The sequence below is a fragment of the Artemia franciscana genome, chromosome 14 (genome assembly GCF_032884065.1).
Source record: "Artemia franciscana chromosome 14, ASM3288406v1, whole genome shotgun sequence".
Lineage (NCBI taxonomy): Eukaryota > Metazoa > Arthropoda > Branchiopoda > Anostraca > Artemiidae > Artemia > Artemia franciscana.
Window position 1 is genome coordinate 35,200,355 of NC_088876.1, and position 17,284 is coordinate 35,217,638.

Genomic DNA, 17,284 nt, shown 5'->3' on the forward strand with positions numbered 1-17,284 from the left:
AAAATTAGTTTCAAATTTGTTTTCGGTATAGTGGTCTACCTGACAAAAAATTTTATGAATGTCTTTTTCAAGCCCATTCGAGAGACGAAATTTAAAGCCCAGTTATTGTATATCCCAAACCTTTTAGTGTTTTTCTCAGAAATGTTGAAGAAATTCAATGTAAACTTTAAACTAAAGTATCATCTTACGAGTTCTAGCTGATCGTAAAATTTGTTCGAACAAGACATTTTTTTTTAGCTATTTCTGTGCATATCTTTATTCCTTTGACCGAATATGTCACTTATATAGGTTTGAAGCTAAAGAAAAAGCTTCTGTCCTTTTTCAGATGAAATGGTATTTAGGAAAAAAAATATTTTTCACTCTTATCGCTTCCCAAGTAGTATTTTAAGCCCTTTTCCCATGTGCTGGAAGTTATCTGTAAAAAAAGGTGCCGAAGCCGCTTCCGCCTTTTTGCTCCTGCGCTATATTATACACTTGACATTCATGTAAATACTTCAATATTCATCAATTTAAGGAAGAACTTCAATATCTAACTGTAGCCTACCACCATCGATTGTCAAAAGCCTGTCAGTAAATTATCCCTTTCCTGGAATCCGAGAACTACCACAAGACACAGAGAAAAAGGAAGAAGCCTAAATACTGTAAACTGAAAAGCCCATAAGTAGAAGAGTACAAGTGGCACAGTAGGTGGTTTTCAGAAAAGAGTTGATTGTAGCCTAATTCAACATTATTTGTCTTTTAGTCCATTCTTCATTGACTAGTTCAATGTTAAATGACTAGGTTTCTAAGGGTTAGGGGTAAATTTGTAGCTGACAACATAATTAGGTTTGCCTAGCATATAAATGAAGACATCACTTGATTCCCTTCTTCATCCTCTTTTATCATTAGCAATTGTGAGGTAAAATTGTAGTTAATTGACTTCTTGCTATCTCAGAAAGGGTTTAGGTTAGGAAAATGAAACTTTCAGGGATGAATCTACAGACTAAAGTATGTCCTGGGGAGGTATTTTGAAGCAACTACTTCCACTCCTTCTCCCTCTAGAGAGCCCTGACCTTTGATGACCTTTAAAAATATGTGTGTTATAAAAGTGAAACCTTGCAAAATAGATATTTGGTAAAATTCTAGTTAATTGACTTCTTGCTATCTTGGAAAGGGTTTAGGTTAGGAAAATGAAACTTTCAGGGATGGGTTTAAAGGCTAAAGTATGTCCCAGGAAGGTATTTTAAAGTACCCACCTCCACTCCTTCTCCCTCTAGAGGGCTCTGAAATTTGCTTAAATGACAGGTCTATACCTATTGAAATTTTGACAAAACAACATTTTACCTTAATTTTCAGTTACCAGCTGCTTTTTCTCTGCCTTTAATTCTGAAGATGCAATTCCTTTTACTTGAATTTTGAGCCATATCAATGTTTTTTTTTCAGAATTTAGGAAATGTATTTGCATGTCTTTAAAACCTTATAAAATGAAATTTAGCAAAGTTATGAAGCTGAAAACAATTTTGTTGTACTTCAATTAAGCAGAAGATCTATTTTGCAAGGTTTCACTTTTATAACACACATATTTTTAAAGGTCATCAAAGGTCAGGACCCTCTAGAGGGAGAAGGAGTAGAGGTAGTTGCTTCAAAATACCTTCCCAGGACATACTTTAGTCTGTAGTGTCATCCCTGAAAGTTTCATTTTCCTAACCTAAACCCTTTCTGAGATAGCAAGAAGTCAATTAACTAGAATTTTACCTAGATCTTCTGCTTAATTGAAGTACAACAAAATTATTTTCAGATTCATAACTTTGCTGGTTTTGAAGATATACAAATACATTTCCAAAATTTTGAAAAAAACATTGATATGGCTCAAAATTCTCCTCAAATAACAGGAATTGCATTTTCAGAACTAAAGGCAGAGAAGAAGCAACTAGTAATTGAAAATTAAGGTAAAATGTTGTTTTGTCAAAATTTCAATAGGTATAGACCTGTCATGTAGGCAAATTTCAGGGCCCTCTAGAGGGAGAAGGAGTAGAGGTGGGTACTTTAAAATACCTTCCAAGGACATACTTTAGCCTGTAGACCCATCCCTGAAAGTTTCATTTTCCTAACCTAAACCCTTTCCAAGATAGCAAGAAGTCAATTAGCCTAACTAGAATTTTACCAAATTCTAGGCAATCTATTTTTGACTATCTTGGGAAGGAGTGAGGCTAGGAAGGTATAGCCAAGCTAGCCTACTATGTTAACCCATGGTAAAATTCTAGTTGAGCTACTTTTTACTATCTTGATAAGGCAATGTTCCTATTTTTTTATCCATTATCCATTGTTTTGGGCCATGAAACTATTGTTCATAGATGCATTTTGACTTTTGAACATCTTTTCTCTCTTGCAAAACTACTGCAAACTCACCATTATGGAGTTATTCCAGCCCAAATATTTTGTATTTACACATATAGAATTGCAATCATTTCCATTTTCATTGATTGGATATTTGAAATTGCAATTCTGTAATAGTTTAGAAACAAATTTGGGCTATATGTTTGCATATCAGGGGGGTGGGGTAAAGCATAGCATATATTAAATATGTAGACTAACCATTGCTGTATTTAATATATGCTATGTTTTACCCCCCCCCCTAATGTGCAAATATATAATAACTCCATAATGGTGAGTTTGCAGTAATTTTGCAAGAGAGAAAAGATGTTCAAAAAGTTAAAATGCATCTATTAACAGTAGATTCATGACCTAAAACAATTGTTCAGGTAATAGGAACATTGACATTGATAGGAACAAAAACATTCCATGGGAAGGTATAGCCAAGCTAGCCTACTATGTTAACCAATGGTAAAATCCTAGTTGAGCTACTTTTTACTATCTTGATAAGGGGTAATGTTAGGAAAATGAATTTTCAGGGATGGATGTACAGACTAAAGTATGTCCTGGGAAGGTAGTCTAGGCCTATTTTGAAGTAACTAGGGTAGACTACCTCCACTTCTTTTCCCTATAGAAGACAGTGACCTTTGATGACATTTGAAAATTTTTGTGTTATAAATATGAAACCATGCAAAATAGATCATCTACTTAAATGTAGCAAAAGAAAAGTATTTTCAGGTTCACAACTTTACTCAATCCTAATTTATGAGGTTTCCAAGATCTGCAAATACATTTCCTAAATTTAGAAAAAAAATCATTGATATGCCTTAAAATTCTACTTCAATAGCAGGAATTACAATTTCAAAACTAACACCAGAGAAAAGGGACTGGTCTGAAAATTAAGGCAAAATATTTTGTTTTGTCAAAATGTCAATAGTTAGCCTTTAGTCTAGATAGACCTGTCAAGTTGGCAAATTTTGAGTCTCTAAAGGACCCTGTAAATTTGAGCTTTTTCCATTAGCCTACTTAGCTATGCATCTTTTATGTTTGTTCTAATTATAATAATTGTTTTCTTTTCAAATTTTATTTTGAGCCCTTAATGTGATACATTTCTTTTTAGCCTTAAAAAGATTACCAGATATTTTGAAAACTATTTTATTGGTAACTATTTCATTTAGAAGTTGCCATAAAATACAGTGTTACCAAATATAGCAGTCACTTCCTTGACAGTTGTAGGATAAGGCTACTTATCTAAGATAAATCAGTAAATTTTTAAATTTTGTTTGCTAGGTAGAAGATGAAGACACCACCTGATGCACATTTTGTGACCTTCCTAGACATCTATACATTTAAACATAGGGTAAAATTCTATTTTAGTGACTTTTAGCTATCTCAGAAAGGGGTTAGGTTAGGAAATTGAAACTTTCAAGGATGGATCTACAGGCTAAAGTATATCCTGGGAAGGAATTTGAAAGTACCCACCTCCACTCCTTCTCTCTCTAGAGGGCCCTGAAATTTGCCTACATGACAGGTCTATACCTATTGAAATTTTGATAAAACAACATTTTACCTTAATTTTCAGTTACCAGTTGCTTTTTCTCTGCCTTTAGTTCTGAAATTGCAATTCCTGTTATTTGAGTAGAATTCTGGATCCATGTTTTTTTTTTTTTTTCAAAGTTTAGGAAATGTATTTACATATCTTTAAAACCTTATAAATTGGGATTGAGCAAAGTCGTGAAGCTGAAAACAATTTTGTTGTGCTTAGTTCAAGCAGAAGATCTATTTTGCAAGGTTTCACTTTTATAACACACATATTTTTAAAGGTCATCAAAGGTCAGGACCCTCTTAAGAGAGAGGGAGGGGAGGTAGGTACTTCAAAATACCTTCCCATGGCATACTTTAGCCTTTAGATCCATCCCTGAAAGTTTTATTTTCCTAACCTAACCCCTTTCCAAGATAGCCAAAAGTCCCTAAACTAGAATTTTACCAAACATACAAACAAAACAGGTCTTTCTAAAAATTTCTTCCATTGAAATCTCCATTTTAAGTCCTTAGTGATACATTGTTCCTTATTTCTTATGGCTTGCACCTTAAAATGATAGCAGTCATTTTTCTCCTTCATTTTTTTAATACTATTGAATAGGGAATCAAGTAGTACCATTCTTTTGTTCTTATATGCATAGTTCAGAACTGGATTTCTGGCACACTATTACCAAGAAAATTCCCATTCAATGCTCTTTTGAAGTATGATAACCACTACTTTCACAATTGTGTCCCAGCACCCTCTCTATGCCTAGATTTAGCCCTAGGATGTATAAAAAGGCTGGCTGATTTTTTTTTTTTTAAATTGGCATTACAAACAAAATGGGGATTAGAAAATTTAGTACAAAAAGAATGGAAACTGACAAAAATAGCAAATTTGGAGTAATTGCGACAGCATGTTGATTATTATGCTTTGTTAGAGTATTAACTAGGAAATCAAATAATATATTTCCCAGCAAAGTTATAGTAATTGCACCAGTCCCATGATTATTATGTTTTGTGAGAGTATTGACTAAGAAATCCAATAATATATTTCTTATTTAGATATTTGATTTGTGTTAGTCTTTTTAGTACTATAGGACAGGGTGACTTGACACCAAAAAACAAAAAAAGTTTGAACTGACCTAGTTGCCTTCTAGAGACCCACATAGAGGGTGACTTTAAACCACTTTAAGTTGCATACCTCTAACTGATTGGCAGTGTGTTGAATGAAAATGAGCGGCTCTATTAAAAAAAGGTAAAGGGTATGGCATTAGACTTTACAGTCCTTACTGGCGGTGCTGATCTCTGTTTCTTGGCCCTTCAGCCAGGAAGTGCAATGGGGGGTTGGGGGCCAGCCATCCTGTGCTTTTGCACATCCTTCCTGTTTACCTTCCCCAGATTTCTCCAGGTACCCATTTAGAACTGGGTCGACTCTGGCTAAGCTTACAGGGTCACACCACTGACCCCGGTCTTAAACCAAAGAATTGGGTACACTGGGATTCGAACCCATGTCCTCTCAGACAAAGGATCCCAAATCCAGTGCACCAACCCACTCGGCCAGGATGGCTTTTCCAATAAATAGTGGCTCTATTTATTGGAAATGGCAAGAAGTAAAGGACTCTGGATGGTATCATGAGTTAGCAATTTAAAAATGATTTTTAAATAATGGTTCAATGATTTTTAAATCATTTGCTTTTTTAAATGATTTTTCAATGATTTTTAAACCATGGTACTTTTGCTGTTCCCAAGATGCAGGAAGTGTATCTTGCAGGAACAGAACACATATAAGATCAAGAAATATGTTCTATTGTGTCTGTAAATAGTTTCTATATTAATTTTATTCAATTAATTTTTTAATTTTATTATTAATTTGATTTAGTTAATTTTATACATTAATTTAAGTGAACAAAATTGCTAGTGCTACCTACAAGAATTTACAATATTTTCCTGTTTCTGCAGAAATACAAAAACTAACTGCTTTAAAACTGCAATCAATGACTAATTTTGTGATACTATGATTTTCCCCAAAAGTTGAAACATTTTCTTTCTGTTTTATGTAAGTACAATTGCTTTAGAACCATTTTTTAATTCTTAATGAATTTTCTTAACCTTCCCGAAAATTCTTGTGTTTTTGTCCTAGATATTTAACTTTAACTTGATAAAATTCTGCAATAAAATAGCCTGCAATATGTCAGAATGTTCTATTTTAGGTGTGGTTTCATGAGACCTCCATCACTTGATACAGGGGAATAACATTGAAAGGTATGAGCTGGTTTCAAGTGCCCCCCTCCCTATTTTTTACCACTTGACATTGAATTACAGAAAATATATTATGCATTTTTGTAGCCAAGATTATGACTTACAAAATCTAGTAAAACAAATGAAGCACTTAAAAAGTTTAACCAGGTGTGGTTGAATGTAATGTGGAATGAACCTGGACCAGTATAAATTTAGCTCTCTTTTCAGCTAAGTTTAACTATTATGTATTAAACATATCCTAGTCAAAATCTTTAAATCAGCTAGCAAGACAACATTTGGAAAAATATTTTTTGAAGGAGGCAGGCTACTTGTTCTGAGTTTTGGTTTGAAAGCACAGTTAACACCTTTTTGAATTACACATTACCTAACACAATTCTTACTCCATTACATTAAAATTGTATGGGTCAGTTTTGACAGTTGCTCTCTGTTTAACTACACCCCCTTCCCTAATACCTAATAATGTGGTTACTTGTGAAATTATGAGTGTCAACCTTAAAGGAATCTGGATGATCCATAAGGATGAGATCAAGACAAGATGATCCATTTGGTCCATGGTAGGTATTGAGTTCAGCAATTTGTACATACCCATACAAAAGAGAAAGATCATACAGTTCTGAGCCCTCCTTCTCAATGTCTTTACCATAGAGCCATATTTTATGGTGTAGATTGAAATATCCATGGAGGATGATGGCAGATTTTTCATAGTTGCCTTAATATAACTAAGAGAGGTTTCAAGGTAGCTAATAATCTGGCAGGTTGGAGGGTTGTATATAGTCCCAATGACCACAAACTTATTTGGAAGGGTTGTCCAAACCCAATGAGCTTCATCATCAAAAGAAAGTCAGGTTTTTAACCATACCTTATGGCAAGAGGGTATGTTAACAACATATTTGGCCAAACTGAAGAGAGAAAGACTAGGATTTTTTATCAAAACAATCTTTACTTTCTAGGCTTTGTTCTTGAACCTGGTAACCTTCATCACTTCTAAGAAAAACATGTCTAAATCACATACAGTCCATCTAGTTATGTCCTGTTAGAAGCCCCCACTGCACTTGGAAATGGAGGGATGACTGCAGACAAACATGAATCTAACTCAGGAAATCTGTGCGGATCTCTTTCTAGAACCTCAGGATTCAAGTTCTCTATAGGAGTGAATATGAAAAAAAAGTTTATGTTGCTTGTAGCAGTTCTGGACTGGATGAAAAATTTTTTGGCTAAAAAACTAGTTTAATAGAAGATTCTCTGGTTAGCCTCTTCATGACTGTTTGCTAGAATATAGCTTTGGCTTGTAGTAATAGGACCAAAGTGAGTTATATTCAAATAAGAGGAGAGACCTTAATCACAATATCGTTTTACTCACAAAAGCTATCAAATAGCTCCTCCACAGCATACAAAGATAGGTTGTTGAAGATTTTATCTTTCCTACACTTGAAATCTTTACACATGGCATTAATTAATTCAATTCAATTTATATCTGACCTGTCAACAAAACAAGAGGGTTTGTAGCCCTAGTGATAGAGGAAAAAAAATAATAACAAGAGAATATTAATTAAAGAATATGTGAACTCCCCTGACAACAAAATCACTTTGATACTGGGAATTTTATTGATTAAATTTTTTTCTGTCAGCTCCGAGTTGTTATGGCTCAACAATTTCCTTATCCCTTGTTTGGAATATTTGTTGTTAAATTTGAGCAACTGTGTGACTGATACACTTGCTCCTAAAAGTCTTGATTGACTACCAGAGCACAAAACTAACTTTACTTTTATTTCATGTTTGATGGTATCTTGTAAAATCTGACTGCTCATTAGTAGCCAATTCTTGATAATTAAATCTTTTGAGCTAATAGTTACAATAGAAACCCATGAATATTGTCCTTAGATTTGTTCATTGTTTGGTGCAAGTTCCAGTTTTTGCACCTATTGCATTTATCGCAACCATTGAAGTGAATGGACATCCATAATAAACAACACCCCACATTGCAAATCTGTGATCTTCTCTGCCTTCTGATTTCAAATTCATCATATGGTACATCAAGACAAACAGCTTTTACATCTTTCACATAAGAATAATTGGTCTAGTCAAAAATTATCCTTGTGCAAGGGACAGGTACTACAAGCCACATATGTCAAAGTTGGTTTTACATAGAGACATGTTTTAGTGAAAATATAGTGAAAACATGTTTTAGTGATAGTGAAAAATATCAAGGAACACTGCATACCCTTCAACATCTTGACTGCCTTTGCTTACCTCTCTCTGTACTTTCAGGTACAGTTTTTGTTGAGAGTTAGGAACACTATATCTTGTGCTTTGTAGATCATCAATCCTTTTTTAAGCATGCCCTTGAATATGTTCATGTTGGTAGACAGCCCTTGAGTAACATCCTTGTGTTCAGAAGGTAAATTAGGTGCAGGTTATATTTTATATGTACTATAGGTTGTACGAAAAGTGTGGTTCAATCCCGCTTTCTGGGGCTATAATGAAAGAAAGGTTGAGATGGCTAGGCCACGTTCTATGGATGAAGGATGACAGATTACCAAAGATTGTCCTTTTTGGCCAACCGTCTGGGGCTACACGGAAAGCAGGTCGTCCTTGTCTGGGTTGGGAGGAAGTCATAAATAAAGATTTAAAGGAAATGGGAACTTCCTGGAAGGGTGTAAAGAGGGAGGCTTTGAATAGATTAGGTTGGAGGAGGAACGTGCGTGGCTGTGTTAGCCTCAGGTGGCTTGGTGCTGCAGTTACTAGTAGTAGTAGTAGTATATTTTATATTCTCCAAGTACATTATCAGACATTTGCTTGCAGCAGTGTAATTCTTTAGATATATCACCTAGAAAGTTATCCACAACAAGATCGGAATGTTTATTGTCTTCTTCAGCCAAACATTCAGAAAGTCACTTTCCTAGTTTCTGTGTGAACATTTTTCTAAATTTCAGATATCCCTGGGCCATTTTGTGTCAAAAAAGGTTAAGACAGGAACTCATATGAGCCCTACAGCTTACAGAAAGCATACCTCAGAACCCACATTTCAGAAAAAAGCCAAGAAAGTATTGCTCAAAAACCACAAATAGTGCAAAAATTCACATCAGATCTACTAGGATTATGTATCTGACGACTTGAATCAAAAGAAGAAATATTCTGTTCCTCAACATAACTGGTATACTTTCTCTAGACACGTTGAAAAATGAGAAAAAGAAATGCCCAAATTACCCATAACCTAGCAAAAATATAGCATTCAGGTAACTGTGAAACTAGAGAAATCAAAATCAAGTCTTGTTTGCATTTTTATGCAATAGAGACAATTCCCTGTCTGTCTGTAATTAATTCTAATGGAAAGATGATAGAGAACTCAAGTCACTTTCAATAGTGGTTAGGTAAAAGTTAAAGAATACAGTATTGAATTTTACAATCCCTACTGATGGTCCTGATCTCTGTTTTATGGTCCTTCAACCTGGAGGTACGAGGGGGGTTGGGGGCCAGCCATTCTGTGCCTTCACACATGCCTCTTGTTTACCTTCCCCCCATTTCTCCAGGTACCCATTACAGGTTGATTAACTCTTGCTGAGCTTACAGAGTCACGCCACTGATCCCTGCTCAAGCCAAATAACTACTAACACCAGGAACCAAAACCCTGTCCACTTGGACATAGGATCTCAAGTCTGGCGCACTAACCACTCGTGGTTAATGTGGCCCTAACCACAAGTGACCAGGGCTGTACAAAAAGCCCTGGTTTTATAGGAAAATAAGTTTTTTTTTGACAATTGCTTTTCTTTCAGTAATGATGCACCACCAACAGTAATAGATACCTGGCTCTAATGGAAAGAAGGTTACATATAAGTTTGGTGCCTGTGTACTAACTGGTGGAAACTAACAGGAAACTTAGTAAGTGCCAATTTGAATAGCTGGCCAGCTGAATAATAATATAAGGTATTGGAGCAAAGCAAAGCTAAGATTTTACTCGGTAAACCAGCAGTAGTATAAAGATCAGCATGGTTCTTGGTAAAAATCTAAAATTCTTCACCAGATCTGGGCAGGAAGTTGTATCCAGCGCCATTTTGGAGCAAAGAGGAAATCAATCATCTATTCTTTTAGAATCTAATGCCATACTTGAAATAGGTAAGTTGTCTGTACTTTTATTTATATTTCACTAAAAAAGGGACTTTTCCCATGTAAGTATGGATAGAAATATAGTACAATAAAAATATTCTGCAACTATTCTGGGTTATTTTGTGCTGGGTTTTATATGCTTTTGAATAAAGGTGACTTAAAGAGGGTCAAGACGGATTACTATTGGTATTGTAAGTTCTTACTTTATTTACCATTATTATTTCAGAACCGAAGGTTAATTTGTAAATATCAGGCAATGGATATTGTTCTCTTAGTGGAAAAACTAAGTTCAAAATTAATCGACGAAGTTCCAATCCGTCTTGGTCCTAACAATCATCTTATCTGCCTTTTTTGCCAAATTGTTATTTCTTTTTCTTGTATTTTGTGTTATTTGTAGTTCTTTATTTTTTTTTCTCCTTGTACTCCACTTTTTCCCTTTTGTAAGTGGGTAAGAAATAAATTAATATTATTATTATAATTCGCAAGGTAATGATGGTTGTATATGATAAAACGAACAAAAGTGGAGGAACTATGAGGATTAGACCAAACCGAAAAATTAGAAAGAAGGGGTGAAAGGTGAATATTTTGGCCTGACCTTAGGCTCGGACATGGGTAGAGTATTGAGCTTTTGCTGTCCATGTCTTCTATGCTTGTTTTGTTTTATCCTTTTTTAAAATGTCTTCCCCTTTGATTCACCCCTCTCACATATTTGCATATTCAACGTGTTTTTATTTGTCCGTATCACATTTCATTCAGCTTTTTGTCAACATCTTTTTATTAACAATAAAACTTAGAAAATTAACTTCTCACTTTCTATTTGTTCTGAGGCATTCCTGGTGAGTTTTGACAAAAAAAAGAGAACATATTATAAAAAATTAACCAAAGAAAACAAGGGTAATTTCAATCGAGGTAATAAATGAGCATTTGCCAAACGCGGCTTTAGAACATATTTAAGTTTTGGTGATTGGCAAAATCATGTCAGTACATGTCTAACTTGTTTGTGAGTTCTTCTTGGTCTAGAAGCTTTGGCAGTTAGACAGTCCCCAGACCAGGCTCCACTGTGCTCCACTCCACTGTGCTCCAATGTTCTTTATCTTCTTTCTCTGCACCATTTATCCCTCATCATGTAATAGTTTTGTAACCTTCTTAGTCAGTGAGGATAGAGATTCGAACCCTAGTATTGCTGGATATTTGGTTTGGAATGAGGGTCAGCGGCGCGAATCTGTGGAAAGTGGAAATTTTTTGCTTCGGGTACCCGTCATGTAACATAACGTGATTGTTCCAGGTTAGTGATTGGCTAGAGTTATGGACACATAGGAACTACATAGAGAAAGACTTTTTGTGATTGAATTTACTAGCAATCATTGTTATGAAATTCATTATTCCTTCTGAATAGGTTCTGATGAAGCTGAGAGATTAAAAAGAACATGGAATTACAAGAAAACAGTTGACGCTTATGCCTGCTTAGGGATCTTGCAATTGAATGCTGGTAAGACTTTATTTGAAACACAAGTCTTTTTTTTTATCTATTGTCCTTTTTTTCTATCCTTCTGTTTAAGCTTAAGCATATATTTACAAGTTTTAGTTGTTACAGCTGATGAACAGGAAGTACAAAAATTAATATCTGTAGAAATTTTGAAACTATATGGAGTGGATGGAACAACGGAATAAGAATACAAAGGAAAAACTGCTTGAAATTGTCAAGCAACTCCTGGAGAGCTTGAAAATATTTGGTTGCAAGAATCAAATTGCTTTTTATGGCACTTGGTATTAACCAAGTGACATATAGCAATCGCAAATTCTGTCAGTCTGTCGGTCCCGGTTTTGCTACTTTGGGCACTTCCAGGTAAGCTAGGACGATAAAATTTGGCAGGCGTATCAGGGACCGGACCAGATTAAATTAGAAATTGTCTTTTTCCCGATTTGACCATCTGGGGGGGGGGGGGGGGGAGTGGGGGGCCCGTTAATTCGAAAAAATAGAAAAATAGAAGTATTTTTAACTTACGAACGGTTGATCAGATCTTAATGAAATTTGATGTTTGGAAGGATATCGTGTCTTGAAGCTGTTATTTTAAATCCCGGTCGGATCTGGTGATATTGGGGTTAGGGGGGTTGGGAGGGGGAAACCTAAAATCTTGGAAAACAGAGTGGAGGGATCGGGATGAAACTTGGTGGGAAAAATAAGCACAAGTCCTAGATACATGATTGACATAACCGGAACGGATCCGCTCTCTTTGGGGTAGTTGGGGGGGGGGTTAATTCTGAAAAACTAGAAAAAATGAGGTATTTTTAACTTACGAACGGGTGATCGGATCTCAATGAAATTTGATATTTTGAAGGATACCGTGTCTCAGAGCTCTTATTTTAAATCCCGAATGGATCTGGTGACATTTGGGGGGGGAGTTGGTTGGGGGAAACCTAAAACTTGGAAAACACTTAGAGTGGAGGGATCGGGATGAAACTTGGTGGGCAAAATAAGCACAAGTCCTAGATAAATGATTGACATAACTGGAACGGATCCGATCTCTTTGGGGTAGTTGGGGGGGGGGGTTAATTCTGAAAAATTAGAAAAAAATGAGGTATTTTTAACTTACGAGCGGGTGATTGGATCTTAATGAAATTTGATGTTTGGAAGGATATCGTGTCTCAGAGCTCTTATTTTAAATCCCGGACCGGATCCGGTGACATTGGGTGGAGTTTGGGGGTGGGGAACCTAAAATGATGGAAAACGCTTAGATTGGAGGGATCGGGATGAAACTTGTTGGGAAAAATAAGCAGAAGTACTAGATACGCGATTGACATAACTAGAACGAATCCGCTCTCTTTGGGGGAGTTAGGGGAGGGAGGGTTAATTCTCAAAAATTAGAAAAAATGACGTATTTTTAACTTACGAAGGAGTGATCGAATCTTAATGAAATTTCATATTTAGAAAGACCTCGTAACTGAGATACCTTATTTTAAATCTCGACTGGATCCAGTGTCATTGGGGGGATGGGGAACAGGAAATTTTGGAAAACGCTTAAAGCGGAGAGATCAGGATGAAACTTGGTGGGAAAATAAGCCCAAGTCTAAGATACGTGACTGAAATAACCGGACTGGATCCACTCTCTTTGGTGGGGTTGGGGGGGGTGATTTGGAAAAATTAGAAAAAATGGGGTATTTGTAACTTACGAACGGGTGATCAGATCTTAATGAAATTTGATATTTAGAAGGATGTTGTGCTTTAGAGCTCTTATTTTAAATCCTGATTAGGTCTGGTGACATTGGGGGGGGGGGGAGGGTGGAGGCGGAAACCGGAAGTCTTGGAAAACGTGAAAATTGAGGTATCTTTATCTTACGAATGGGTGATCGGTTCTTAATGAAACTTAATATATAGAAAAATCTTATGTCTCAGATGCTCCATTTTCAATTCGAATTGGATCCGCGGACATAGGAGGTTGTAGGGGGGAAACAAAAATCTTGGAAACAGGAAAGCTTGGAAAACGCTTTGAGTGGAGAGATCGGGATAATCACAAGTCCTAGATACGTGATTGACATAACCGAACTGAATCCGCTCTCTTTGGGGGAGCTGGGGGTGTTAATTTGGAAAAATTAGAAGAATTAGGGTATTTTTAACTTAAGAACGGGTGGCCGGATCTTAATGAAATTTGATATTTAGAAGGAACTCATGTCTCAGAGCTCTTATTTTGAATACCGACTAGATCTGTTGACATTGGGGGGAGTTGGAGGGGAAAACCGGAAATATTGGAAAACGCTTAGAGTGGAGAGATCGGGATGAAACTTGGTGGGTAGAATAAGCAAATGTCTTAGATACCTGGTTGATGTAACCGGACTGGATCCGATCTCTTTAGGGAAGTTAGGGGGGTGAGTTTCAGTGCTTTGGCGAGTTTGGTGCTTCTGGACGTGCTAAGACAATGAAAATTGGTAGGCATGTCTGGGAGCTGCACAAATGGACTTGATAAAGTCGTTTTCTCCGATTTGGCCATCTGGGGGGCTGAAGGGAGAGGGAAACTTTTTGAAAAATTGAGGTATTTTTAACTTACGAGTGGGTGATCGAATCTAAATGAATTTTGATATTTAGAAGGACCTCGTGACTCAGAGCTCTTATTTTAAATCCCGACCGGCATTAAGCCTTTGATTTTCCTTTTAAATCAATCTATCGATTCTTAGAATTTTACTAGAGCTCATACCATGAGCTCTTGGCTTTTCCGACCTCGTCACAAGTGCCATATGAGCTCTTAGCTCTTGTTTTTTTTCTCTTAAAAATTCTTAAAAAATGATTGTTTTTCTTAAAAACTGATCGTTTAGTTTTTTTTCGTCTGTGTATGTGTTTCTGTTATACGTGTGTCTGTTATCTGTTATAAACTTACTATATTTCATTTTGAAAGGTCTGCTCGCAAGTCTCGGAGATGGTAAGTGGTAATGTTCAATTAATGCGCAGTTGTATTTTTATTTTTTGTCTGTGCATGTGTGTCTGTTATTTTCCTATCAAAATCTGTCAAGACATGTCTAAAAAAATCTGTCATCAAATAGTTCGTGCGGCTTATACTGTTTCTATGGATCAAAAAATGAAAAAAAAATAGGTAGCGCTATCATAGATATTAACAGCCTATTGTTAAAAATATCCTTTCACCCCAAAATTGAAAAAAAAATCAAGGACAAATTATATCCTTCATTCTACTTGGTGTTTGTTTTATCACTAAGCTATTCAGTAGATCCATTACATTTAGTTATGTCTTCGATTGTCCACGAGAAAACTATTTATGCTGAAATTTAGAGTGCGTTCGAGCAACCCTTATCCGGCTTATCCGTCTAATATTATCTTCCCCAAATGTAATCTGTAAAAGATAACAACAAATTCTCATCCAGTGACTTATCAACCAAAACGCTATAGGCAAGTAGGCGAAAAACAATGTTGATCACTTGTACTCCACTGCAAGCGTAACATATTTGCAAACCCCGAAGGTTTTTTTTGTAAAAATAGGTTTTTTAGAAAGAGGAGATAAGCGACTTTTCTGAAAAAAATTGTAGACCTCGTAGCTTTTCCGCGTAACCTTTTTTTTGTTTTTGTTTTTTATTTATTTTTTAAAATATTTTTGTCTTCTTTGACTTTTCGATGTTCTTCTCAAGATTTCAATTTGGTTTAAAGACCCTATATTTTCATTTTAAAGTGGAAATGCCTCGCCATACTAGTTTATTCCTAGGTAGAAAAGCTGTAGGCCAATTGTTCTTAGAGTCTTAAATTATAATATATTCACCGAATGTTCCATGATTTCAGTAAGCGAGTCCGGATTTCGGGGTTAGAATGTGGGATGTAAAATACAAGTACCCCACTGATTTCTTTACATGCGAGATATGTTTTATAGATTTTTAGTTACTTTACTAGCATGTGAAATACATAGATGGATTAAGTGGCAACTGCATTTGAAAACTACCTCCTATGGATTGTTGTTGCTGATCGACTGCTGCAGAATTGCTACACCCTATCATTGAATTTGTATTCAAGTTGCCAGTGAATGAAGAAATAGGACCATTTTATGAGATTAACCACTCATTGATGTGCAATGATATAGCCCCCCCCCCTCACCATAAGACTTGCTTCACTTTGGGTAATGGTGGCTTGCTGGAAGAAGATGAAAAACATAGTCAGAATCCTTATTTGATATTCTGGCTAATCGAATCTACTGGCCCTATTTAACCCTTTTCAGTTGATAGCTATTGTATGGTTATCCAATTTAATTTCCCAAAAACAAGAAAATGCACTCGAGACGAACACGGGTAAGCTATTGCTCTAAAATAATCACCGCAGGAGTCCACAGACGTATGTTGATAATTGGACCTACACCCACAGTCTTTTTGACCAATCCAATAAGTTTTAATAAAATTCCATGATAACTTTCGATTTTTGGAACTTTGATTTGCTTCGGAGAAATTGGGTACTTTCTGGGAAATCCTCGATAGTTTTGGGATAGTGGAAGCACTGATGTAAAATATATATACCCTCAGGTGGATAAACACCAAAGCTGGTCATCATGGTACGCCGGACCTAGGGTGAATGGTAGTCCGGTGCTGGGAGAAGTAAGTGTAGGCAAAATGTGCAGTGCCACAGGGATTGTGGGTCTCTACTGCTGTAAGCTATTTTATTATTATTGACACAAAACATAGTACTGCAACCTTATGTAGCTCCATTTCTATTCCAATAATATCGCATGTTATACTTGTTCTGCAATACATAATGCAATTATGTTAGTGGTATTTTCCCACTGAAGTTATAGTTCAGTGTAATTCTGCTCGCAAATTCAACATTTATTTAATTATGGAGCGTCATGCGGCTCAACCAAGACGTAGGGTTTGGGTTGACTGCCCTAGTCACTACTCTCCAAATACTGTGTTTGAAAACACAGAACAAACATAGGAAATTTAAGACTTCTTCATCTGAACAATATTTTTTCTAGGTCAAGACACAGTTTTGTTCCTGGCTTTGGTAACTGGTGTGACATCAGTTGGAAAAATAGGTGAAGCAGAAATATTTCGTATTACTCAAGTTTCATTATTATCCCTTCGGAATCATTCCCAAGATGAAGAGCGTGTGGCTGAGCTGCGACGACTTCTAAGCTCAGGAATGTTTTACTTCTCATGGAATGACAATAATGAGACAAATGACATCACTCTCTGTGCTCAAAGACAAGCTAATGGAGCTCCAACTGACAGCCGTTTTTTCTGGTAAGGAATGTATTTGAAAATTTTCAAGGTGGCGAATATGGTACACACGTCACACGGTCTTTTTACCAAAGCAGCCACTCTACTACTACTGCTACTAATAACTCACTGCAGCACCAAGCCGCCTGATGCCAACACAGCTACGCACGCTCCTCCTCCAACCTAATCTATTTAAAGCCTCCCTCTTTACACCCTCCCAGGAAGTTCCCATTTCCTTCAAATCTTTATTTATGACATCCTCCCAACCCAGACAAAGACGACCTGCTTTCCGTATAGCCCCAGACGGTTGGCCAAAAAGGACAATCTTCGGTAATCTGTCATCCTT

General features: G+C 36.2%; 1 protein-coding gene across 1 annotated transcript; it reads left to right on the forward strand.

Annotated features, from left to right (window-relative positions):
- The first annotated feature begins 520 nt into the window (after window positions 1-520).
- On the forward strand, window positions 521-16,966 carry LOC136035785 (synaptojanin-1-like). The gene is made up of 5 exons (XM_065717759.1): window positions 521-687; window positions 9,909-10,248; window positions 11,636-11,728; window positions 14,628-14,651; window positions 16,695-16,966. The coding sequence occupies exons 2-5, from the start codon at window positions 10,122-10,124 to the stop codon at window positions 16,964-16,966; spliced, it is 516 nt and encodes a 171-aa protein (XP_065573831.1). The 5' UTR covers window positions 521-687; window positions 9,909-10,121.
- Window positions 16,967-17,284: the final 318 nt, after the last annotated feature.